Below are 26,848 nucleotides of genomic sequence, written 5' to 3' on the forward strand. Positions count from 1 at the left end.
GCACCTGGTGTAAGACAGCCTTGTCCCCTGGGTCCTGCTCCATCATCCCCGTACTGTGGGGGGCGCAGTGGAGGAGGGAAACTGGGTGGACAGGCTGTGGGGTGGCCACGAAATTCCTCCCTTGGGGAGGGGGTGGGGCTGGGGTGACAGAGGTCAGGCCTCTCCTGGCTAAAGCAACAGAAGTGGTTCCAGCTGCCAAACAGCTGGAGGGGGACGTCTGCTTTCCCTCAGCAGCGTGAAAAGCCCTTTAATCGGGCGTGCTGTTGTCAGGCCTCGCTCGTGGAGGTGTGCAGAAGAAGAGCAGACGCCGCTGACACTGCAGACCTCCCCTTCCCTTTGACCTCCCTTATCTCCCCTCCTCCATCTCCGGGAGCCCCACTCTGAGGCCGGCCCTGAGCGAGGCCCTCCTTTGCACCTGTGTAAATGCCGTGGCTCTGGGGTCAGGGAAGGGTGAGAGCGAGCTGGCAGAAATGGGGATGTGGGTTTTCAGGGCAGATGATGGATTAGATAGAGGGTGGGTGAGTGATGTTCTCATGTGAAACGGCTCCCTGTTCCCAAAGACGCGGTCCTCGGAGAAAAAGGCCAAAGTCTGGTTGTGAGGATGGTGAATCCGGTGATGGGAGGCGGACAGCGCCTGATCGGAGAGTGAGCCGCCGAGCTGCAGCTAGACGTCTGGAACGTGGTTCTCGACTTTTTGTTCCAGGCGCTGCTATTCCCCCTTTCAAGAGCAGACGTACCTCCCAGAAATGCTATTTAGTGCCTGAGGTCTAAAAACTTGAGCTGGACTTGGACTTACAAACATAACGGGGAAAAAAATAATCCCTCCTTGAGGAAAACTCCCTTTGCTTGCCGAGTCCTCCTCCTCTCCTGTCCACCGGAGGGGCCGCCGCCAGGACCCCAGCCACTGATGCCAGAGCTAACAACAGACCGCCCCCAGCTCCACCCTCCGGGGCTCAGCGCTCGCCATCCTGCCTTGAAGGAGGCAGTGAGGTGTAGTGGAAAGAATCTGGGCCACTGAGTCAGACTTAGAGGCGTGGTCTACCACTTACTAGCTCAACCTGGCCGAGCCTCAGTTTACTCTTCATTCATTCACTCAGTAGATATTTGTTGCATCTATTGGGCGAGGCCCCTGCTGAGCACTGGGGATCCAGCAGGGTGACACCCGGCAGACTGTGGTTCCTGCCTGCAGGGAGCTTTCAGCTTAGTGGGGAGGAGGGGCAAGAAACATATAATTAAATAGTTGGTTATTTAATTATCATCGTGACCCAGGCCACAGTGGAAAGTGCAGGGTGTGTGGAGGCTTATCACAGGGTCCTGACTTAGCAGAGAATTTTAATGCCCTGAGGAAGCAGCATCTGCACTGAGATTGGAAGGATGAATAGGAGTTTATGGGGTGGAAGCACAGTCCAGGGAAAAGGGCCCACAAGTGCCAAGTCCCAAGGCAGGAAGGAACAGCACAAGGGGGCCAAGGATTTCCACCCAGTTCGGGGGCCTGGCACTGGGGGCCTTGACCGTGCCCGTTACCTACTCAGCAGGCAAATGGGTAGGGCTCCTCCTTCTCTTCCTTCCAAGTAGACATTAGCAGATTGGGTTGGGACATTCACCATTATTTATAACATTGATTCTATGGAAAAAATAGATTCAGGGCATCAAAAATATGATTTATAAATGAATCTGGCTGTTGTTCTTACTCAAGTACATGCATATGGTAGCTCAGAAAAACCAGAGTGCTAATCACATTGGCTGTTAAATTGTCAGAGTTTCCTACCTTAACATAACTCACTTCAGGCTTAGCAACCTTGGGCATCTCAGATGACTGCCAGACTTATGGGTGACATGACTCATCTGCAGGGTGGTGGAAAGCCTTCCAAGGCTTTGTGAGGAAAATTCTCAGGCTAAGGCCAGTTTCACTGGGAATGAATTCTAGGGACGATTACTGATGGTATCTTATGATGATACTGTGGGTATATGGATACTGTCTCAGCCGCTCAGCTACGTTCTCTTCAGTGACTCTGGGATGTTTTTTTCCTTTCCTTAAATTCAAGGGGAAAATCCAGTGGTTAATGTATGGCTCTCTTTATCTGATAGAGTTTTCTTAAAAGAAAAAAAAAAAAGAAACCAACAGCTTCCCTTATTCTATGCATTTGAGAGCGTTAAGCTTTTGGTGGTGGTTGGACAAAGAATATCTCTTTTTATAGTAAGTGATAGAGAAAGGATATCTTTTAGGTAAGGTTTGATATTCACCCATTCATTCTTCAAACATGTATTGAACAACTGCACTGGATCAGGCACTGGGTTAGGCCCTGTGTATATAAAGAAGAATAAGACACAGTCTTTTCTAGACATGTACATACATAAATGATAATGAAGTATATCAAGGGTTTTGATAGACATATGAACACAAGGCAGCAGGAGCTCCAAGGAAGTTAATAGTAGTGTTTAAAACATGAAAGCATTTGCTTCTTAGGATGATGACTTCAGTGGCGGTATGGAATTGGAACTTGGGAGAAAGTTTGGTGGCAAAAAGTCAAACATCTATACAAGAGATTTAGGATTGAAAGAAGTCATCGTGGATAAAAGAAGAAAACCTGCTGGAGAGAGAGAGAGGCCCAGCCAGGCTCCCTGCCACTTCAGGCACTCCAACTAGGCACCAGTGTGTGAAGTCACAGTGTATGCTCCAGGCTCCAGCCATGCTCCCAGCTGAATGCAGCCTGGTTGTTATCTCAGCTGAAACCATGTGGAGCAGAAGAACCTCCCAGCTGAGCCCAGCCAACCCATAGAATTGGGAGAAACAACGAATAGTTTGAAGCCACTAAGTCTGGGGGTGGTTTGTTTTCCAGCAATTGATGAGTGAAACAAAAAAGTTAGAAGTGAGTAGCCAAAGCTGTGTTACGAATGAATTTATTTAAAAAACCCTCAAATTATTTGAGTTTGGCCTGTGATTTTTAGTCTGATATCATAAAGGGAATGCCACTTGCTCCTCCAACTTGTGGACCTCACACTTCCAAACCATTGCCCTGGTTGTAGAGTACAGTTCCTGCCCCTCTTCTATACCTGGGGAAAATATAGATATAGGCATGTTTCCAGCAAGATGCCTTTTTAGAATTTTAGATGCTGGGGAAATCAGCATGGTACAGGTGGAAGTTAAGGCTGTGAAACCAATTCCCTATTATAAAGAATTGAACATCTCCTCCCAGATGGAACCTTAGGCTGCCTCTGTTGTTCCCTCTATTGTCATGGAAACTTGGCAGTCTGTCAAACCTAACACAGCTTGTGGTACTGGAGCGGTCTCCCTGAGCAAAAGCTGTGGCAGGGTTTACATTCTACTCTTCTGGAAACTGAGGGCAAAGATCAGCGTGTGTGCATTTCAGACAGAAGGGACTGTTGGTCTAACATTGATTTCATTTACCCCCATCTCTTCTCTGGTGAACGCAGCCCCCATCGGCAGCTTACTTTTCCAATAGGAAGGATGGATCGTTTTTATGTATTTCAAGTGCTTGTCCTACTTTACAAATGTGCGCAGAACACAAAATGCTGTGTGTTTGCTTTGGAATCGCTCACTCCCCAAGGAGAAAGGGAGGGAATAGGAGCCGTTTGCAAATGCACAATTGTCCCGGCCCCTTTTGTTTGGTTTCTGTATTACACAATCATACTTAACATAATTATTTTGTTTTTGTTGTCTTTTGGTGAGGAAGAAGGAAGGGAATGGATGTGAGGATTTTTATGAAAATACTATTTCCTCCCCAGAGGGAAATGGTTTAGCGTTTGCCTCGTCGGGGAGACAGCTTGCCTCTGCCCAACACCAAAAATTTCCACCAACTCTGATTGCTCTTGAGCCCACAACAGACTTCTGTGGCCCCGGGGGTTCAGTTCCAGCAGGGTGACTCAGACTCCTCAAGCTTTGTCTGTGGGCCGAGAGAAATGACCCAGCCATGGGAGGTCCTGGGGACTTGCAGCCTGTCCCTCTTGTCTCCTTCACAAGAGAAGAAAAATCTGCCTTTGTGACTTCAGGTGGACTGTGTTGAACTCCTGGGATGTTCTGCTGTTGAAACCCATAATAATGAATTCATGATTTCATGTCCAGTTTCCAAATGCAGATATTATCTCAGGATCTGCTTCTTGGTCCAGTCTGTCTTAGCTTGGCTCAACTAGGAGAAACTCCAGTGAGGGTGAGCCATTCTCTCCCCACCCCCCACCCTTCCCCACAATAGCTGTGCTCTTGAATCTGGCAGCCACTAGCCATATATGGTTATGCAAAGTTAAGTTAACTAAAATTAAATGCAACTAAAGATTTAGTTCTTCAGTTGCATTAGCTACGATTTAGTGCTTCATAGCCACACGTGGCTTGTGGCTTCCACATTGGATGGCACAGATATAGAACATGTCCATCATTGCAGAAAGTTCTTTTGGACTCTGTGGCTTTGTAGCATTGCCGAGTCCCAAGAATGAAATGTTCTCTTGGTCCTGTGGTATCCTGTTCCCTCGCTGCATGATCAGTGTCAGGTTGCTTGTTCTCTCCACCCTAGAGTGCAGGCTCGTTGAGGGCAGGACTATGCTGGTTGTGTTCTGCTTCCCATGCCTCGCAGTGCAGGGGGCATCATAGTGCTTGCTTGTTAAGTATAAAAGTGGATCAGCGGATGGCTGAACAAACAGTGTTTGTGGACCCAAGTAATGCCCTAGGGTCCCTGGAGGTTTGGGTGAACCTATTAGGGCATAGTCATTCTGTTATTCCAAGATATGGAAGCAACCTAAGTGTCCATCAATGGATTAATGGACAAAGAAAATGTGGTGTATATATATATATATATATATATATATATATAATGGAATACTACTCAGCCATAAAAAAGAATGAAATGTTGCCACTTGCAACAGCATGGATGGACTTGGAGGCCATTACACTTAGTGAAATAAGTCAGGCAGAGAAAGACAAATACTGTATGACATCACTTATATGTGGAATCTAAAAAATACAACAGACTAGTGAATACAGCAAAAAAGAAACAGACTCACAGATATAGAGAACAAACTAGTGGTTACCAGTGGGGAGGGGGGTAAGATAGGGGTAAAGGATTAAGAGGTAAAAACAGCTATGTATAAAATAAATAAGCTGTACAATATAGCCTTATAAATAAGGCTATATTGTACAGCACAGGGAATATGGACAATATTTTATAATAACTATAAATGGAGTATAATCTTTAAAAATTGTATATCACTGATTGTACAACAGAAGCTTATTCAAAATGGTAAATCAACTATACCTCAATTAAAAAAACAACAACAACTCCATTTTATAGAACTCATTGTCTGTTTTGGTTCCTAAAATAGATAAAAATGAGTCACCACAGATGATTGGAGATGGTCTTTAGCAATGGTCCTGGACTGTTTCAGAACTTTTTCCCTTGGCCGCGGGGGCCAGTTATTTCTAGATGGACCCTTTTGGGAGCTCTTCTGAAGCCTGGAAGGATCTCCGTGTGTGGAGACAGGTGGGGCTTCTTCTGAAGCTGCCTTTAACCTGTCTGTCTGCAGGTAGTGTTCCCCTAGTTATGAAGCTGGTCTCTGGCAGAGCTGCCATGGCATCTCTGTTGGCCCAGGGCAAAGCATTTCCAAACCAAATTTATGGCCTGTTCTTCAACACCCCGGGGATGCCTGCAGCTCCCCTCTCCCATGATCTTCGAAGAGACAACAGGACAACCTCTTTGAGTTTGAAAAGAAACTGTGTCTTTCTCAATTCCTCTTTTATGAAGGTGAACAAAGCTGTATGACGAGCTTCTCACAGTAGGTTTAAAGTGCCTGGAGGGCAGGGCTGTCTTGTCTGGATCTTCAACGGTTGGTGTCTCACATGGAGTAGGCTCTTGGTAAACAGTTTTTGACTTGGGAATCCAGTTGTTTGTTTGTTTGTTTGTTTTTCCATTATAGTTTATTACAACATATTGAATATAGTTCCCTGTGCTATACAGTAGGACCTTGTTTTTTTACTTTTTATATAGTAGTTCGTATCTGCTGATCCCAAACTGAATCCAATTTTGCAATTGGGTCAGAGTTCCTGTTTGCAGTGTCACTCTGTAATAATTCAAGGCAGTTTGGTGTAGTGGTTAGAAGCGTGGCTCTGGAGCCAGGCCCTGGGTGTCAAGTTCACCACTGACGCACACTTAGCGTACCCTGCCTCATAGGGCTATTGTGAAGGTTAAATTAGTTAACGTATCGTAAGTGATGTATAATTATCAGCACTTCTTATTATCACTCTTCAGACTTAAGGTCTGGCAACCAGATCCCTCTGTGACCAAGGATGAGTTCCTTGATTTTCCCAGGTGTTAGAAGATACGGATATTTCTCTCCTTGTGTGATCGTGAGAACAAAGGGCATGCTGTTCCCTGGCTCCTGGGGATTGACATGGCAAAATAACTAACAAATAGGTCTTAAAAGCAGGGTCTTACTTCATGTAAGTAGCCCTGACTTCCACGGACCAGGAGAGAGTAGCGTGATAGCAGTGTCTTGATCTGCTCTTGGACAGCTTTGAGGCTACTGGTTGGCCTGCAAACCGGGGTGTGAGAACACTGATCCCAGCCTCTGGCCGGCGCCTGCTGCTCACCAGGCAGAACTACAGAGCCAGGTCTGGCTGCATTTCTAGGCTGCAGACAGATTAGGAATGAGTCTGAGGGAAGAAGAGAGACTTCTAGTCCAGCTTTGCTGGTTGCAGCCACCTGGGTCCTGTGTGCATCCAGGTGCCCACAGCCAGGCCTTCCAAGCCTGTGTCATTCAGCTGGGCCTTTGGGTCCCAAGTTTTCCCTGGTGCCCAGTGGGTCGGAGGCTTGGAGGGCTGTAGTGGCAGAGAGGCCTGGGGTGGGGATGGTGAGAGAAGAGACCCACCTCTCAGCCTCGGAGATAACATGATCTGAAGTGGAGCTAGGGCGAGAAGCTGTGGCCCACCTCTGCCCACCATGTAATGTGGGAGGGAGGGGGAAAGCTTAGAAAGGGAGATAGGAGGTGGGGTCGGGGAGTGGCCCAGTGATCCCCGGGGGTGGCAGGAGCCTGGGAGACCAGGCCTGTCACATCACACCAGTTGGTTTGGAGGTAATGCTGTGTGGAAAAGGCTGCTGCAGGGGTGCATTCATCCCACGAATAATCAAGTGCCCCAGCACTGTGCTGGATGCTGGAGATGTATTCACAGACAGAAGAGACAGAATCCTTGTCTTCTTGGAGCTCAGAGTGGGGGATTCCATTGCTAATCAAATCACACAAACCAATTCATCATCAAACTGTGTTAAGGGCCCTGAAGGAAAAGTGTGGGGTGTGAGGTTATTAGAGGGGGACCTGTCCTCACCTCCCAGATGAACCCAAATCTGAGTAGGGGTGGGAGGAAAGGGAGAAGGAACAGTGTGTCTAAAGGCCCAGGGGTAGGAGCAAATGTAGCCCATTTGGGAATTGGAAAAGTAGGCCAGTGTGCCCGACCAGCAGCAAGGACAGAACAGGAAGAGCTGAGGCCAGAGAAGGGGCCCCAGGGTCTGATCTGCGAGCCCAGGAGACCACGGGAAGGTCCCCAGGGACAGAGGGGCACCACTCAAGGGTTTGAAGCAGGGGCAGCCTGAGGGAAGTCGATCCTGTGCAGGGGTGAGGTGTGGATTGTATTGTCCAGTTATTGTTTTCCAGCTGTATTCTGCAGTTGTTAACAGGGGTTCACTGGGAAGGGGGTTCATGGTCAAATAAGTTTGGGAGATAGGTAATCATATATGCTCTTCATCTGGTTATCTATTGCTGTGTAACAAACCACTCGAAACTTAACGGCTTGCTGTACACCTGAAACATTGTAAATCAACTGTACTTCAATAGAAAAAAATTTTTTTAACTTCATGGCTTAAAACAACAACTTATTAACTCTCACAGTTCTGGCGAGTTGACTGGGCTCAGCTGGGCAGGTCTTGCTCAGGGTCTCTCAAGCAGCTACTCCTTTTCATCTCTGTTAGTTGCAGTCAGATGATTGCTGAGGTTAGACTCATCTGAAGGCTTCCTCACTCACATGTCTCTGTGCCCATGTTGGTTGGGCATTTCTCTCTCCAGTTGGTTTTGCCTCGTGTTAGCTTGGGCTTCCTCCTAGCATGGCAGTTTCAGTGTTGTTGGGCTTCTTACATGGTGGCTGTTTTCCCCCAGAGTGAGTGTTGCAAGAGGCCCAGGAAGAAACTGCAAGGCTTCATGTAACCTTGCTCAAAAGTCCCAGAACATCACTGCCACAGCATTTTATTGGTCAAGCAAGTTACTGAGGCTGGCCCAGATTCAAAGGAGGGGAATTAGATAGACTCCACAGCTCAACAGGAAGAGTAGCAAATACTTTGCAGCTATCTATCTTTCATCTGCTATACCTCTTGGAGATTCATAATGCATAAGAATGTACCAAAGGTGTCTGGGAAGTCCTGCAGTAAAGAAAACTGTTTAACTCAGCATTTCACAATCTGATGATGATGATATATTAAATCAGGAAATTCCTTTCTCATAGAAAATTGCTTAACTTGTATTCTGCCAGAGAGCAGTGGGCAGAATGGAAAGGTGATAGATTTGGGGGCTCAGTACTACTTTCTAATCAATAAAACTTTCCAAGGATGGAAAGTAGAGATTGCTAGTGAGTTCCTGGTTTGGAGAGGTACCCAAATAGAGCCAAGTGCAGAGACCATCAGCGTGGACCAGGAGACCAACTGTCCCAATAGTGAAAGCTTGGATTTGACCTCTGACCAATCTAGGTTCAAATTCACCACTTAGAGCTGTGTAAAACCGGGCAAGTTACCTCTCTCTAGCCTTCACTTTCCTTATCTACAAAATAGGTAGTTCCTATTTCATAGGGTTGTGAGGATTCATGAGATCCTGGATGTGAATTACTGAGCACAGGATGCCTTCCTTGGTTAGAGTTTGTGACTGCTTAGTTTCCTACCACTTCTAGGGTTTAATAACTTTGGGTTTATTCTGGACTTGCTTCCTAAGGGCAAACTAGTATTGTAAGTCATGGACTCATCCTTACTTTTCTTGCAAAAGTAACCTCTGTACCCTTTCACTTTTTTTCCAACCTAGTTTCTCATAAGTGACCGTGACCCTCAGTGCAACCTCCACTGCTCCAGGACTCAACCCAAACCTATCTGTGCCTCTGACGGCAGGTCCTACGAGTCCATGTGTGAGTACCAGCGAGCCAAGTGCCGAGACCCAACCCTGGGCGTGGTACATCGAGGTAGATGCAAAGGTGAGTGTGCACGTGCCCAGCAGAGGAGAGATACCTGAGCACCACACTCCCTGCATGGGGCACTCCCCATAGGGAGAGCTCAGAATGAGTCTGTTCATTTCACTTGCCAACCTCTCCCCATGTCCTTTCCACCGGGCAATGTGGGAAGGAGGACTGGCCCAGTGAAGGATGAATACTTTTCTGGCTTTTAAACACCGCCACCAGGGCTTAGAAAGATGTGCTGCTATTTGGCTAGTGCTTTTAATTTTTATTATTATTATTTTTTTTTGTAGAGGTGCTTAAAATGGCAAGACATTGTGGCTGGCTCCTAAATAGGGATTCCACATTGTTGGCCAACAGATATATTTTGTTTGGTCTGCTCGCATGTTTAAAAATATTTAAAACATTTGAGACAGCATTTAAAAATTGGGAAATTCAACCTAAAAGTCTGGATTTTTGTACTTCCCATAAAAAATTGGAAGCTCTGGTGATGTTACGTCTGAGTTCCCTCCTTCAAGGCAAACATGTGGCTGGAGCTGAGTAGTAGCTACCTCCTTTAAAGGGGAGCCCATTTTCCAGTTTGCCACAGTCCTCAGCACTCCCTATGGTGTTGCCAAGCTGAATGCCATTCTTCACACGCCCAGCCCCTTCTCTAATTTATATCACTTTCCTACGCCCTGTAGGTATTTGAATTTGTGGCCCCTGGACTGATCAGAGCTATTATAGGAATTGTGGGAAGCTAAGCCAGCTGCCCTAGAATTCTGATTTCCCAAAGAAAGTGCTTGCAGTAATTGAACTACAAAACATCTTTGAGGCTCCTTGCGCTTGCATGTTTTTGAATAAACCCAGTGGAAAATAATAGAAGTAGAACATTTTTTCCCCTAGGCGGGGCTGGGGATACTTGGGAGGAAAAGAATAAACAGATCTCGGTATAAATATGACCCCCCCCCACCCAACTTTTCTAAGAGTACCACTAAGAGGAAGGTGAGGCCACGTGGCAGTCACCAGCCCCATGCCCTTGTGCCCTTGGAACAGCCAGCTGGCTGTGTGTGGGCCCCCTGCACGGCAGAGTGCTTTTCCCCCAGCATTTCTAGAAGCGGCAGCCGCTTTGTCCATGGCTCCTGTGTGGGATCCAAGTGAATCTCAGATGTACTCCTCCTTCTTTTAGATGCCGGCCAGAGCAAGTGTCGCCTGGAGCGGGCTCAGGCCCTCGAGCAAGCCAAGAAGCCCCAGGAGGCAGTGTTTGTCCCGGAGTGCAGCGAGGATGGCTCCTTTACCCAGGTAGGCCTTGGCCACATCTCTCAGGCCTGGGTCCTGGGCTGAGGCTGGGGGGAAGGGCCTGGGAGCAGGAGGGCCCTGAGAACCTCGCTTTCTGGAAACAGCTGAGGACTCTCTGACACCCTCCATGTTGCTTTCTGGGGCCGGCGTCCCCCTCCTGGGCCCCATGCCACCCCTTGCCAGCTGGCAGTGGGTCCTGAAAGGCTCATGCAGGTACGAGCCAGGAAACTGGCATTGCTTGGTCCCCATCCTCCCTGCTGGCTGTCTTCATTTTTCTCTTCTGTCAAATGTAGGCTGATTATTTTTTCTTATCCTCGCCAGTTTCCATGGGCAACCCCCGTATTCCCTTCACTGTTTATTGCTATCCGTTGTATATGCCCCTCCTTCCCGCCCCCAAACCTCTAACAAAGCTCTGCTTCCTTTGAGTGTGAAGTGTCTGGGGTTTGTGGAGTGTGAGTGCATGTGTGGGTGTGTGGTATCTGTGTGTCTGTGTGTGTGCTGTGTGGTTTCTGTGTGTGTGTGTGTGTAGGGGGTTGTCTGTGTGTGTGGGTATCTGTGCGTGCGTATGGTGTATGTCGTGTGGTGTGTGATATTGTGTGCACGTGTTGTGTGGCTTCTGTGTGTGTGTGAGGGTTGTCTGTGTGTGTGTGTCTGTGTGCGGTGTATGTGTGTGTTGTGTGGTATCTGTGTGTGGGCGGGGTTGTCTGTGTATGTGGGTGCCTGTGTATGTGTGTGTGGTATATGCGTGTGATGTGTGGTATGTGGTATCTGTGTGCATGTGTGGTGTCTGTATGTGTGTGCATGTACACTCGTGGGTGCATACACTCAGATTCTAAAATTTCCTTTCAGGCAGTCCTACCTCTGATCCTGTATGATCTGCTGGCTAGAGCTTGTGTAAAAGTAATGCTGGCTGTGTTGAAGTTGGCACAGACTGAAACACGGGCAGCATGGGACAACGGGGTGGTAAAGCTTTCAGGTTGCAGTTGGGGACACAGTCTAGGGGCAGAGGTGGCTCTAAGAAAGTGGGTAGGACCACTGGACAAGGGTGGGTCAGCACCTGCTTGGGACGGGCCTGGCGCCCAGACTCCCTCTGTGGAGTGGAGTAGCATCCGGGGACTACTACCTGAGGGCTGGAAGCAGAGGCCTCAGGACTTACACAGCTTCCCAGTAATCCTGAGTCTTGGGGCAAAGGCTGTAGGCTGGCCTCTGGTCTGCTGGGTTTCAGGTTTCATTCTGGGGCTGGGCCCAGGGGATCGCTGATTTCAGACCAGGTGGAAATGGGAGGGGTGGTGAGGTTGGGACTGGAACTCCGTATTTTTTAAAGTTTCCCCGCTGATTCAAGTGTTCAGCCAGTGAGCCATAAAAAGAAACGAAATTGAGTTATTTGTAGTGAGGTGGATGGACCTAGAGTCTGTCATACAGAGTGAAGTAAGTCAGAAAGAGAAAAACAAATACCGTATGCTAACACATATATATGGAATCTAAAAAAAAAGTTATGAAGAACCTAGGGGCAGGACGGGAATAAAGACAGAGACCTACTAGAGCATGGACTTGAGGATATGGGGAGGGGGAAGGGTAAGCTGGGACAAAGTGAGAGAGTGGCATGGACATATATACACTACCAAATGTAAAACAGATAGCTAGTGGGAAGCAGCCGCATAGCACAGGGAGATCAGCTCGGTGCTTTGTGACCACCTAGAGGGGTGGGATAGGGAGGGTGGGAGGGAGGGAGATACAAGAGGGAGGAGATATGGGGATATATGTATATGTATAGCTGATGCACTTTGTTATAAAGCATGAACTAACACACCATTGTAAAGCAATTATGCTCCAATAAAGATGTTAAAAAATAATAATAATCCATAAATAAAATTAAAAGACAACCAATAAAGTAGAGTTTTAAAAAAGAAAAAAAAAAAGTGTTCAGCCAGGATCAAGAACCACTGGGTTAAGCTGACCTTGGCTGCCCACCCTGTGAGACGTGCTTTTATTCATTTTCTCACTTAAGTCTCACCACAAGCCTGCCAGGTAGGTTAGTGTCCTCATTTAGAGACGATGCAACCACAGCATGTCGCAGAGTGGCCAGGGAGCTGGGAGTCCAACTCAGATCCCTCCAGCTCCAAAGCCCTCAATACTCTTGCTGTTCTCTGAACTGACAGCTTTAAAGGAGGCTCTGAGTGCTCACTTCGGCAGCACGTGTACTAAAATTGGAACGATACAGAGAAGATGAGCATGGCCAGGGGTGACATGCAAATTCGTGAGGCGTCCCATATTTTATCGTGACTTCACCCCATCTCAGAATTCTCCCAGAAATGTGACTCTTTACTGTGTAGCTATCATAATAAATAAAATAAACGTGTGGTGCAAAATTTTAGATGAAATGTATAAGAATATTAAAATTCATATCTATATAAAAAACAAATATGTACTAAAATTCCATTCTGAGAGGTTTAATCAAGTTCTCTCCTTTAACTTGAATATTATACTGTTTTGTTTCTTTTCTATAGAAATAAAAATGCCTATTGAAAAAAAAAATAAAGGAGGCTCTAAGGTGGAGACTGGAGGAAGGCAGTCTAGTGCGGTGGTTAGCACACTGCTCCTGGAGCTAGACGGCCTGGGCACGAATGCACCCACCACCTCAGGCGCGTCGCTGAAGTTCCCTGGGTCACAGTATCCTTATGTGAATAATGGAGACTGTGATCTCCATTATCGTTCTATGTGGTAATAATTAGTATTATATTATACGTGTTACATGTTACTATTATTATTACTATTTTGAGTAGTACTGTAGCTTACCTCATAGGCTTGTGGTGAGGATTAAATGAGTTAACACATGTAAAATCTTTGGAACACATAAAAGCTATAGGGGTATCTGTCATTATCATCATTGTTATCCCCATCTCTACTCTGGTTCTGCTGCTCAAATCTTCCCAAGATGTTACAGATGATGTCACCTAAGGAAAAGAAAATCTCTTGTTGAACCTCCCCCCACCCCAATCAATTCTTTATCATTTTTTCTAGTGAAAAGAGTGCAGGTGATCTTTGTGCTGAGAATTCATGTATGCGGGAGAAAATCAAACCCCTCACAGCTGAGTTTGGGGCTGAGACGGGGTAATAAGGAGGAGGCGGAATCCTTTCCCCCCCCCTTTCTCTAGACCTCTGTAATTCTGAGTGTGTTACTTATGAGAACGGTTGACCCCTGCCCTCTTGGTTCCGAAGCATTTGCTGCCTCGTGACAGACAGCCGCTGGCCAGCTTTTGTTTCGCTGAGGCCAGGCTGGACGAGGTGGTGTTTGCCGGGGAGGGGAACTTCCAGATTAGTCCAGGCAGAATTGCTAAGTGAGGGGGCCCCTGAAGTACAGCAAAGGGTGGATAGACAGTCAAGAGCCCCCTCATTTGTTTGACACACTAAGCACTGCCATGTGTCTGCAGACTCGAGGCTGGCTCACCCCGGTGGGCAGCCAGGCAGCCAGACAGCTGGTCAGTCCCCGTTACAGGGATTGAAATGGATGTGCCTTTTCCCTTGATCAAAGACACTGCAATAACTTCACAAAATGAGTCTGCCTCTTTGAGTGTGCTTCAGTTGTACTGACAGGCTGCCAAAAGGCTAGGAGAAAAAATGCTTTTCTCCCTCCTCCAACCTCCACTGTCCGTTAGCTGGACTTCTTTGTTTTTGTTTCTTTTTTAAGACCAAAACCCAGAGAGCAGATACATTGTTTTAATATTGTTTAGAATATTGATATGCATGCATCCTGGTGTTAATAACATATTTTAGTCCTGTGAATTATTACTCAGTAACATGCTCTTGAAGTTTATGGAGGGAGTGAGAGGACCCTAATGGGACTGAGTTTGTCTGGCATGGGACACAGCTTGGGACCACATGACTGGGTTGGCTTTAATGGGGTTCATGTGGGATGCAATGGTCTCTGTTCTCTAATTTGTTTCCCCTTGACCGCTTCCCTCGATACCCCCCAACCCAACTCACACAGCAGAGTGGTAAACATTAGGTTTTTAAAAAACCTTGATATCCAGTCCACACCTCAGACCATTAAATCAAATTTTGGGAGAAGCACCCAGACATTGTTATTATTTCAAGCTCCCAGGTGATGCCAGGGTTCGGTCCAAGTTGTGAATGACCTGCTGTTGTAAGGGCTTCATCACTCCTGTCCTTGGTTGCATCACTGGAATGTGGAGTTAAGGCTTTTTGTTGACCTGTTGAGTAAGGTTGGGAGCTACTGGTTTTGTCCTTTGGTGTGGTCCTATCTGTTTTCTGTTCTGGGTATCAGGAACGTAACTCCTGACATCTGGTCTACTGAGTCCTCTGCCAAGCTGTTTTCTGCTGCCCAATATGAGGAACTGAAGTCAGAGCCGTAGTAGTGATTTCAGCAGTGAAGGGTATGGGATCACCACCACCAGGATGTTGGCTAGAGCTTGTCAAGCTTATGCAGCACTGAATAATAATGATGGCAACTCTTTATTGAGTGCTATTTGGTACCAGGCACTGAGTTTTACACCCATTAATCTTTACTAGGACCTTTTGAGGTAGTTATTAATACCCTTATTTATACTGGAAAACTGAGTTTCAGAGGGGTTGAATAACAAGGTCAAGGTTCAAGGTCACTAAGGATTTGTACCCAGGACTGCCTAATTTCAAGGCCTGTGCTCTTGACTTTTTTATGCTACAGAAGTGTCCTTGATGCATATGTAATTCATTTTCATTACCATTGTTAGTCCAGAAGTCCCCTCTCTGATGCTGTTGACCAATCAATCAGGCAAACATAAAAAAAAAAAAATCCTTTTGCTTATGGAAATTTTCAAATATACAAAAAAGTAGAAATAATAGTATAATGAATTCCATGGACCTGTCACCCAGATTCAACAGTGATTAACATGTGGCTGATTCTGTTTCATCTTTACCCTATTTTCATCTCCCACCCCAAACTGGATTGCTTCAAAGCATGTCCCAGACACAATATTTTTTCATCTCCGACATTTTGGAGCTCTGCTATGTTCTGGGTTGTGAGCTGGTTGGCTATGGTGGAGTCAAGAAATGTCACGGTCTGTGCCTTCAAGGAGCTTACATGCAGAAAAGATATGAGAACATATGATGAAGTAACTAGTTAGTATACAAGACCCTATATGTACAACGGGGTATATTTCAAATGCCCACTTACAGGTCAGTAATTTGGAATTCTGAGTGATTTTATTGTCGAGAAAATATATACAAATTAAAAATTTCTGAACATAAAAAATGCCTTAAACAAAGCAAAAAGGCAAATGACGTATATTAGCCTTAATGAAAAAAGGCTAATACTAGACAAAAAACTCTTACAAACCAGGAAGAAAAAGATCCTAGTAGAAAAGTGGGCAAGAGATATCAATAAGCAGGTCACACAATAATAACAAATAAACAATAAGTGACTATGAATGATATTTTCCTTAGTAATTAAAGAAATACAAATAAAAATAACGATGTGTCATTTTGCTTACCAAATTGTTCACACTTGGAAAAGAGATAGTAATATTCAGGCCTGGGTGAAGGGCAAAGGCTACCTCCACACTGTACTTGAAAAGGTAAATTGGCACTGACATTTTATGAGGTAATTTTGCAATATGGGTCAAAAGTCCTTAACTGTGCCCACATCTTGAGCCTGAAATTTCACTTCTAGGAATATATTCTAAAGAAGTAATTAAAGGTACGTGCAAATATTTAGCCACAAGGATTTCCATCTAAGTTCTGCTTATATTTGCAAAAATTTGGAAACAATCTAAATATCCACAATAGAGAAGTGCTTAAACAACTTATGGCATAGCCATACTTTGCAGCTAGTAGAATGATGTGTTGTAGATGCTTATTTTACATAGTGTGTGTGTATATATGTATATTAGAGACTTAATCAAATAATCAAAAGAGAAATATTTTCAATTTTTTCTAAATAGAAAAGCTATATACACTTTGTAAAAAAAAATTCTGACAATACAGAAGTACGTAGGTAGAAAGGTAAAGTCAGTGACTTCATCTCTTTGAAGTAGCAACAATTAAGTCTATAACCCACTAGGTTTTTTTTTTTCCTTGTGTACTTATCATTATTTAGGACAAAAATGATAAAATGTCATATATCATTTTCTAATGCTTTCTTATACTAATTATGTTGTGGACTTATTTTCAGGTTAATTACACATAACTCTACCTCATTTTTTTAAATGGCTGCATTATATTCCATTGTATGAATGTACCATGAATTCTGGAAATTTGGGGATTAAATTTCTGGAAGTTGAATATGGGGTCAAAAGGACATGCACTTTTTAAGGCATTTGATACATACTCCCAAATTGCCTTCTAGTGTTGAGCAATAATGTGGTCGATTAGCGGTTGTTACCAAATACATTCCCAAGCCATTTTAATTTTTTTGTGTAGATGGATTGTAGTTCTAATAATACTGTAGAATATAAAACACCATTCATAATGTTACTGCTACATGAAAAAATGTATTATGTTTCCCACTTTGAGCCCCATGTTCCAGGAACAGTCTTTCTTGATATAGCTCTGTTTGGCACCCACGCTTTCCCCATTTTTCCTCATTCTAGTCACTCTTCCCCACACCTACACACACGTATATGTGCTTTTTTATTTCCCGAGGTCATTTTTTTTTTTTTTTTTTTTTGCCATAGGGATCTGGGGAGCTGTATTTTCTTCTTGATGATGCTTTGTTCAGAAGTTGGAAGTGCAGAGAGAAAGTTCTGTGGCTTTTTGGCAACGACAGTGGGTCCCCCTCATCAGCATTTCTATAGCTCTTACTGTTGCATTTTCTAAAACCTGGGTAACTGCAACTTGTTTCCTAAGTGCTGGTGCCTGATCTGTGAAGCAGGTCTTGAGGTTCCTTTTTAGCGCCTCCTCTCCCCACCCCCATAGTACAGAATTGCATGTCCTGAAATCACCCCCGAGGGCTGAGTTGTGTGACTAGCTTGCCCTGGAAACACCTGGGTTTACCATCTGGGTCTCCCTCTTCCAGGTTCTCAGCAAGTACTGAAGGTAGGGATGTTTTGCATCAATAGTGAATCTTTGCTGACCTCAGCTGATGAAACGTTGGTAGGCTGGAGCGCTGAGCATCGTCTTAGGGGAAAGGATTTGTCCCATCTTTGATGAGTCCAAGGGCTACGTCTTTTTGTCATGTGGAACTATCTTACCTAGAGCAATAGTGTGGGTGTCTCTTCAGACAGTGCAGAGGGCTCTCTAGGTAAAGTACTAAGAGCCTGGCTGCATCTGTAGCTGGAATGTTCTGAGCTTCTCCAGCCATAACCAGTTCCTTTGGATGTCTCCAAACACAGCCAGTTCTGTATGTCTTAGTGGACTGTGCCAACTTTTTTTTCTTCTTTTTTTTAAAGCAGTCACACTGTTAAATATTTAAGTCCATCCTTTATGTGCAGATGGCATAATGGCCAAGAGACCCACTGTTGGGTCAGCTGTTGCTTTTCTTTGTCCTTTTCTGTTAAAGGACAATTTGAACACCTACTGTGCCCAGGGCATCTTACTACTTGTTTTACATGTGTTTTTCATTGAATTGCTTTTGTTCCAAACAACCAGATGTTGCATATGATAATTTACACAAAAATGCCCATAACACAGCACATACTTGCTGTTCAGCAACTGTTAGTTTTCTTCCTCTTTGGTCTCATTTTGCTCAAATGTAAAATAGGAGAGCTAGTTGGGCTCTTCCAGAGGTCGGCAAACAGTGGCCTGTGGGCTGGCCACCTGGTTTTGTTATTTAAAATAGCAACTCTATTAAGGTAGAATTCACGTGCCATAAAAATTTATCCCTTTAAATGTATGATTCAGTGGTTTTTAGTGTATTTACGGAGTTGTGTAACCATCACCACTGTCTAATGACAGAATATTTTCATCACCCAAGACCAAATCCTTGTACCCACTGGGGGTCATATGAAAGTAAATGTTTAATTTTGTAAATGAGAGCAGGGACAGGGCCTGATGCCTCCACATGCAGGAAGGACTTGTCTAGTAAGTGACTCATCTAATCTCTCACACATGCTGAGAGCCACCACTGTCATCTTTTCAGTGAGAGAACTGGCAAACCCTGGGTCACCCACAGGTGCAGAGGAGGGCAAGATGAGGGTGGATGGAGCTCCAACACTGTGTCCATTGTGTTCTGTGGTGACTTGCCTACCCCAACCACTGCTCCATCCTCCTCTTCAGTGGCCTATGGCCACTGAGCATCCTCTCCCAGATTGGCTGGCATCATTTGCTTTGGAGCAAGTTGCAGGGTCTGGGTGCTCCCAGCTGAGCATCGGACCTCTGCATAGCCTCTGGTGAGTCTGTCCTACAGTCTATTGTGGAAATGAAAGGAGCAAGCTCTGGGTGGTATCTGCAGCTGCTCTTCTGCAGAGGGGTGTACTTGGGAGGGAGGGAGGGAGGGGAGGATGGAGGCCTGCTTCTCTGGCCTTCCTGCTGCTTCTGGAAAAGGGGAGACTCAGTGAAGGAGGTTTCAATCACCCTCTCTGCTGTTCTTTTCTCCTTCAGATAATAACAACACCACCTGTATAGCACTTACTATGTGCCAAGGTGTTTTATAAGTGGCTGACACACATTAACTTATTCAATCCTCACTATGACCTATGAGTAGACACTATTATATTCTTATTTTATAGATAAGGAATCTGAGCCACAGAGAAGTTGAGTAGCTTGCCCGGGGTCATGCAGCTTGCAAGTGGCAGAGTCAGGATTCAAACCCAAGCAGCCTGGCACCAGGGTTCTTGGTCCTAACCACTACTCTATACTGCCTCTTAAAGGAGATTGCCATAAAGGAGAGTGCCAACTTTTATAATGATATTGCCAAACTGGAGCATATCCAGGAGGATAACTAAGGTGAGAAGGTTAGGAAATTATGTCACATGAGGAATATTCAAAGGAGCCAGAGGTTGGTCTCAAGATAAGAAGAACCAAAGGGTGAATGGGAAAGAGATGACCACAGGGATGCATGAGAGTTGTTTCAAACTTTGTCTGTGGATGACAATGACAATAGCTTTTTCTTGAACAGTCCCACAGAGCCAACCCAGAATCACTGAGTAAAATATTTTATGACTCAGATTCTGACTCAAGCTACGGAAGAACTTTTTTCAATAGGAGGAAACCATAGATGGACTATTTTACTCAAAGAGAACTTAACTTTCCATCCCAGGAAGAGGGCAGGCAGGACTGAATGGGCATCCAGCAGGGCTGCTGTGGGGCAAGGGGGTTAAACTGATGACCTCTGGGAGTAACCTCCACACTTTTTAGAGTTTATGCGACTAATGTTCAATCCGGTGGTTAGGCACATAGTAGGCCCACAGCAAACACTTATTCGGGCACCTTCCAGGCAGAGCCATTAATACACACACATTCAGGGCTATTGCCACTCCGCTATGGATGCATATGACACGCTAGGAGGTGACCCTGCAGGTCAGTCAACTAAACTCTTCTCAAAAATTAACAGGAGCAGAATTTTTTTTTTTCCCTGTCAAAGTAGGGAAAAGTAAAAGGAACACGGAAGGGAGGTATGAAGGCAGAAAATTTTAACTAAAAGTGAAGTCAGATACGGGAAACAAGAAAGAGTCCCCACTCCTGTAGGCCACTTTTGTCCCACCACTGGCCAGATTGTCACAGTTCTGATGTGAACAAAGAACCAACACAAGAGGGACTTTTTAATTGGATATATATTTTTAAACATCTTTATTGGAGTATAATTGCTTTACAATGGTGTGTTAGTTTCTGCTGCATAACAAAGTGAATCAGCTATACATATACATATATCCCCATATCTCCTCCCTCTTGCGTCTCGCTCCCACCCTCCCGATACCACCCCTCTAGGTTGTCACAAAGCACTGAGCTGATCTCCCTGTGCTATGCGGCTGCTTCCCACTAGCTATCTGTTTTACACTTGGTAGTGTGTATGTGTCCATGCCACTCTCTCACTTCGTCCCAGCTTACCCTCCCCCCTCCCGTGTCCTCACGTCCATTCTCTACGTCTCCGTCTTTATTCCTGTCCTGCCCCTAGGCTGGTCACAACCTTTTTTTTTTTTTTTCAGATTCCATATATATGTGTTAGCATACAGTATTTCTTGTTCTCTTTCCGACTTACTTCACTCTGTATGACAGACTCTAGGTCCTTCCACCTCACTACAAATAACTCAATTTCGTTTCTTTTTATGGCTGAGTAATATTCCATTGTATATATATATCTGCCACATCTTCTTTATCCATTCATCTGTTGATGGACACTTAGGTTGCTTCCATGTCCTGGCTATTGTAAATAGAGCTGCAATGAACATTTTGGTACATGACTCTTTTTGAATTATGGTTTTCTCAGGGTGTATGCCCAGTAGTGGGATTGCTGGGTCGTATGGTAGTTCTATTTGTAGTTTTTTAAGGAAACTCCATACTGTTCTCCATAGTGGCTGTATCAATTTACAGTCCCACCAACAGTGCAAGAGGGTTCCCTTTTCTCCACACCCTCTCCAGCATTTATTATTTGTAGATTTTTTGATGATGGCCATTCTGACTGGTGTGAAATGGTATCTCATTGTAGGGTTGTTGGCATTTCTCGAATGATTAATGATGTTGAGCATTCTTTCATGTGTTTGTTGGCAATCTGTATATCTTCTTTGGAGAAATGTCTATTTAGGTCTTCTGCCCATTTTTTGATCGGGTTGTTTGTTTTTTTGATATTGAGCTGCATGAGCTGCTTGTAAATTTTGGAGATTTATCCTTTGTCAGTTGCTTCGTTTGCAAATATTTTCTCCCATTCTGAGGGTTGTCTTTTCGTCTTGTTTATGGTTTCCTTTGCTGTGCAAAAGCTTTTAAGTTTCATTAGGTCCCATTTGTTTATTTTTGTTTTTATTTCCATTTCTCTAGGAGGTGGGTCCAAAAGGATCTTGCTGTGATTTATGGCATAGAGTGTTCTGCCTGTGTTTTCCTCTAAGAGTTTTTGGTGTCTGGCCTTACATTTAGGTCTTTAATCCATTCTGAGTTTATTTTGTGTATGATGTTAGGGAGTGTTCTAATTTCATTCTTTTACATGTAGCTGTCCAGCTTTCCCAGTACCACTTACTGAAGAGGCTACCTTTTCTCCATTGTATATTCTTGCCTCCTTTATCAAAGATAAGGTGACCATATGTGTGTGGGTTTATATCTGGGCTTTCTATCCTCTTCCATTGATTTACATTTCTGTTTTTGTGCCAGAACCATACTGTCTTGATTACTGTAGCTTTGTAGTATAATCTGAAGTCAGGGAGCATGATTCCTCCAGCTCCGTTTTTCTTTCTCAAGATTGCTTTTGCTATTCGGGGTCTTTTGTGTTTCCATACAAATTGTGAAATTTTTTGTTCTAGTTCTGTGAAAAATGCCATTGGTAGTTTGATAGGGATTGCATTGAATCTGTAGATTGCTTTGGGTAGCATAGTCATTTTCACAATGTTCATTCTTCCAATCCAAGAACATGGTATATCTCTCCATCTGTTTGTATCATCTTTAATTTCTTTCATCAGTGTCTTATAATTTTCTGCATATAGGTCTTTTGTCTCCTTAGGTAGGTTTATTCCTAGGTATTTTATTCTTTTTGTTGCAGTGGTAAATGGGAATGTTTCCTTAATTTCACTTTCAGATTTTTCATCATTAGTGTATAGGAATGCAAGAGACTTCTGTGCATTTATTTTGTATCCTGCTACTTTACCAAATTCATTCATTAGCTCTAGTAGTTTTCTGGTAACATCTTTAGGATTCTCTATGTATAGTATCATGTCAGCTGCAAACAGTGAGAGTTTACCTCTTCTTCTGATTTGGATTCATTTTATTTGTTTTTCATGTGTAATTGCTGTGGCTAAAACTTCCAAAACTGTGTTGAATAATAGTGGTGAGAGTGGGTAACCTTGTCCTGTTCCTGATCTTAGTGGAAATGGTTCAGTTTTTCACCATTGAGGATGATGTTTGCTGTGGGTTTGTCATATATGGCCTTTATTATGTTGAGGTAAGTTCCCTGTATGCCCACTTCTGGAGGGTTTTTTATCATAAATGGGTGTTGAATTTTGTCGAAAACTTTTTCTGCATCTATTGAGATGATCATATGGTTTTTATCCTTCAATTTGTTAATATGGTGTATCACACTGATTGATTTGCATATATTGCAGAATCCCTGCATTCCTGGGATAAACCCCACTTAATCATGGTGTATGATCCTTTTAATGTGCTGTTGGATTCTCTTTGCTAGTATTTTCTTGAGGATTTTGCATTGATGTTCATCAGTGATAATGGCCTGTAGTTTTCTTTTTTTTTTTTATTAGTTTAAGTGAATCAGTCATACATATACATCTGTTCCCACATCCCTTCCCTCATGCATCTCCCTCCCTCCCACCCTCCCCGTCCCACCCCTCCAGGCGGTCACAAAGCACCGAGCTGATCTCCCTGTGCTCTGCGGCTGCTTCCCACTATCTATCTACCTTACGTTTGGTAGTGTATATATGTCCACGCCTCTCTTTCGCTTTGTCACAGCTTACCCTTCCCCCTCCCCATATCCTCAAGTCCATTCTCAAGTAGGTCTGTGTCTTTATTCCCGTTTTACCCCTAGGTTCTTCATGACATTTTTTTTTTTAAATTCCGTATATATGTGTCAGCATACGGTACTTGTCTTTCTCTTTCTGACTTACTTCACTCTGTATGACAGACTCTAGGTCTATCCACCTCATTACAAATAGCTCAGTTTCGTTTCTTTTTATGGCTGAGTAATATTCCATTGTATATATGTGCCACATCTTCTTTATCCATTCATCCGATGATGGACACTTAGGTTGTTTCCAGCTCCTGTAGTTTTCTTTTTTTTCTGACATCTTTGTCTGCTTTTGGTATCAGGGTGATGGTGGCCTCACAGAATGAATTTGGAAGTGTTCCCCCCTCTGCTATATTTTGGAAGAGTTTGAGAAGGATAGGTGTTAGCTCTTCTCTAAATGTTTGATAGAATTCGCCTGTGAAGCCATCTGGTCCTGGGCTTTTGTTTGTTGGAAGATTTTTAATCATAGTTTCAATTTCAGTGCTTGTGACTGGTCTGTTTATATTTTCTATTTCTTCCTGGTTCAGTCTCAGAAGGTTGTGCTTTTCTAAGAATTTGTCCATTTCTTCCAGGTTGTCCATTTTATTGGCATATAGTTGCTTATAGTATGATCTCTTAGGATCCTTTGTATTTCTGCAGTGTCCGTTATTGACCTTTGCTATCATTTCCTGCAATTCTTTCTTTCTTTCTTTTTTTTTTTTTGCAGTACGTGGGCCTCTCACTGCCAGGGCCCCTCCCGTTGTGGAGCACAGGCTCCAGATGCACAGACTCAGCGGCCATGGCCCACGGGCCCAGCCACTCCGTGGCATGTGGGATCCCCCAGACTGGGGCACGAACCCATGTCCCCTGCATCAGCAGGCTGACTCTCAACCACTGCACCACCAGGGAAGCCCTCCATTTATTTCTGATATGATGTTTATGACTTCTTTCCTTCTGCTAACTTTGGGGTTTTTTTTTGTTCTTCTTTCTCTAATTGCTTTGGGTGTAAGGTTAGGTTGTTTATTTGAGATGTTTCTTGTTTCTTAAGGAAGGATTGTATTGCTATAAACTTCCCTCTTAGAACTACTTGTGTTGCATCCCATAGGTTTTGGGTCATCATGTTTTCATTGTCATTTGTTTCTAGGTATTTTTTGACTTTCTCTTTGATTTCTTCAGTGATCTCTTGGTTATTTAGTAGTGTATTGTTTAGCCTCCACGTGTTTGTATTTTTTACAGTTTTATTCCTGTAATTGATATCTAGTCTCATAGTGTTGTAGTCGGAAAAGATACTTGATAACGATTTCAATTTTCTTAAGTTTACCAAGGCTTGATTTGTGACCCAGGATATGGTATATCCTGAAGAATGTTCCATGAGCACTTGAGAAGAAAGTGTATTCTGTTGTTTTTGGATGGAATGTCCTATAAATATCAGTTAAGTCCATCTTGTTTAATGTATCATCTAAAGCTTGTGTTTCCTTATTTGTTTTCATTTTGGAGGATCTGTCCATTGGTGAAAGTGGGGTGTTAAAGTCCCCTACTATGATTGTATTACTGTCAATTTCCCCTTTTATGGCTGTTAGCATTTGCCTTATGTATTGCAGTGCTCCTTTGTTGGGGGCATAAATATTTACAATTGTTATATCTTCTTCTTGGATTGATCCCTTGATAATTATGTAGTGTCCTTCTCTGTCTCTTGTAATAGTCTTTGTTTTAAAGTCTATTTTGTCTGATATGAGAATTGCGACTCCAGCATTATTTTGATTTCCATTTGCATGTAATATCTTTTTCAATCCCCTCATTTTCAGTCTGTATGTGTCCCTAGGTCTGAAGTGGGTCTCTTGTAGACAGCATATATATGGGTCTTGTTTTTGTATCCCTTCAGCCAGTCTATGTCTTTTGGCTGGAGCATTTAATCCATTTACATTTATGGTAGCTATCAATATGTATGTTCCCATTACCATTTTCTTTTTTTCTTTTTTTTAACATCTTTATTGGAGTATAATTGCTTTACAATGGTGTGTTAGTTTCTGCTTTATAACAAAATGAATCAGTTTAACATATACATCTATCCCCATATCTCTTCCCTCTTGCATCTCGCTCCCTCCAATCCTACCCATCCCACACCTCTAGGTGGTCACAAAGCACCAAGCTGATCTCCCTGTTCTATGCAGTTGCTTCCCACTAGCTATCTATTTTATATTTGGTAGTGTATATATGTCCATGCCACTCTCTGACTTTGTCCCAGCTTACCCTTCCCATTCCCCATGTCCTCAAGTCCATTCTTTTGTAGGTCTGCATCATTATTCCCGTCTTGCCCCTAGGTTCTTCATGACCTTTTTTTTTTTTTAATATTCCATATATATGTGTTAGAATACGGTATTTGTTTTTCTCTTTCTGACTTACTTCACTCTCTATGACAGACTCTAGATCCTTCCACCTCACTAAAAATAACTCTATTTTGTTTCTTTTTATGGCTGAGTAATATTCCATTGTATATATGTGCCACATCTTCTTTATACAGTCATCTGTTGATGGACACTTAGGTTGCTTCCATGTCCTGGCTATTGTAAATAGAGCTGCAATGAGCAATGTGGTACATGACTCTTTTTGAATTATGGTTTTCTCAGGGTGTATGCCCAGTAGTGGGATTGCTGGGTCGTATGGTAGTTCTATTTGTAGTTTTTTAAGGAAACTCCATACTGTTCTCCATAGTGGCTGTATCAATTTACAGTCCCACCAACAGTGCAAGAGGGTTCCCTTTTCTCCACACCCTCTCCAGCATTTATTATTTGTAGATTTTTTGATGATGGCCGTTCTGACTGGTGTGAAATGGTATCTCATTGTAGGGTTGTTGGCATTTCTCGAATGATTAATGATGTTGAGCATTCTTTCATGTGTTTGTTGGCAATCTGTATATCTTCTTTGGAGAAATGTCTATTTAGGTCTTCTGCCCATTTTTTGATCAGGTTGTTTGTTTTCTTGATATTGAGCTGCATGAGCTGCTTGTAAATTTTGGAGATTTATCCTTTGTCAGTTGCTTCGTTTGCAAATATTTTCTCCCATTCTGAGGGTTGTCTTTTCGTCTTGTTTATGGTTTCCTTTGCTGTGCAAAAGCTTTTAAGTTTCATTAGGTCCCATTTGTTTATTTTTGTTTTTATTTCCATTTCTCTAGGAGGTGGGTCCAAAAGGATCTTGCTGTGATTTATGGCATAGAGTGTTCTGCCTGTGTTTTCCTCTAAGAGTTTTTGGTGTCTGGCCTTACATTTAGGTCTTTAATCCATTCTGAGTTTATTTTGTGTATGATGTTAGGGAGTGTTCTAATTTCATTCTTTTACATGTAGCTGTCCAGCTTTCCCAGTACCACTTACTGAAGAGGCTACCTTTTCTCCATTGTATATTCTTGCCTCCTTTATCAAAGATAAGGTGACCATATGTGTGTGGGTTTATATCTGGGCTTTCTATCCTCTTCCATTGATTTACATTTCTGTTTTTGTGCCAGAACCATACTGTCTTGATTACTGTAGCTTTGTAGTATAATCTGAAGTCAGGGAGCATGATTCCTCCAGCTCCGTTTTTCTTTCTCAAGATTGCTTTTGCTATTCGGGGTCTTTTGTGTTTCCATACAAATTGTGAAATTTTTTGTTCTAGTTCTGTGAAAAATGCCATTGGTAGTTTGATAGGGATTGCATTGAATCTGTAGATTGCTTTGGGTAGCATAGTCATTTTCACAATGTTCATTCTTCCAATCCAAGAACATGGTATATCTCTCCATCTGTTTGTATCATCTTTAATTT

At 43.6% G+C, this 26,848-nt stretch overlaps 1 protein-coding gene across 3 annotated transcripts in view; it reads left to right on the plus strand.

The window, feature by feature from the left end:
* SMOC1 (SPARC related modular calcium binding 1) overlaps nucleotides 1–26,848 on the plus strand; it is a 155,615-nt gene that overhangs the window by 58,335 nt on the left and 70,432 nt on the right. For all 3 annotated transcript variants that reach the window (XM_081229104.1, XM_081229105.1, XM_081229106.1), the window contains exons 2-3: nucleotides 9,061–9,226; nucleotides 10,374–10,486. In XM_081229104.1, the coding sequence (XP_081085230.1) occupies nucleotides 9,061–9,226; nucleotides 10,374–10,486 (279 nt within the window). The remainder of the gene's footprint in view (nucleotides 1–9,060; nucleotides 9,227–10,373; nucleotides 10,487–26,848) is intronic.

This window comes from Mesoplodon bidens, assembly GCF_964165515.1.
Source record: "Mesoplodon bidens genome assembly, chromosome: 3".
NCBI lineage: Eukaryota > Metazoa > Chordata > Mammalia > Artiodactyla > Ziphiidae > Mesoplodon > Mesoplodon bidens.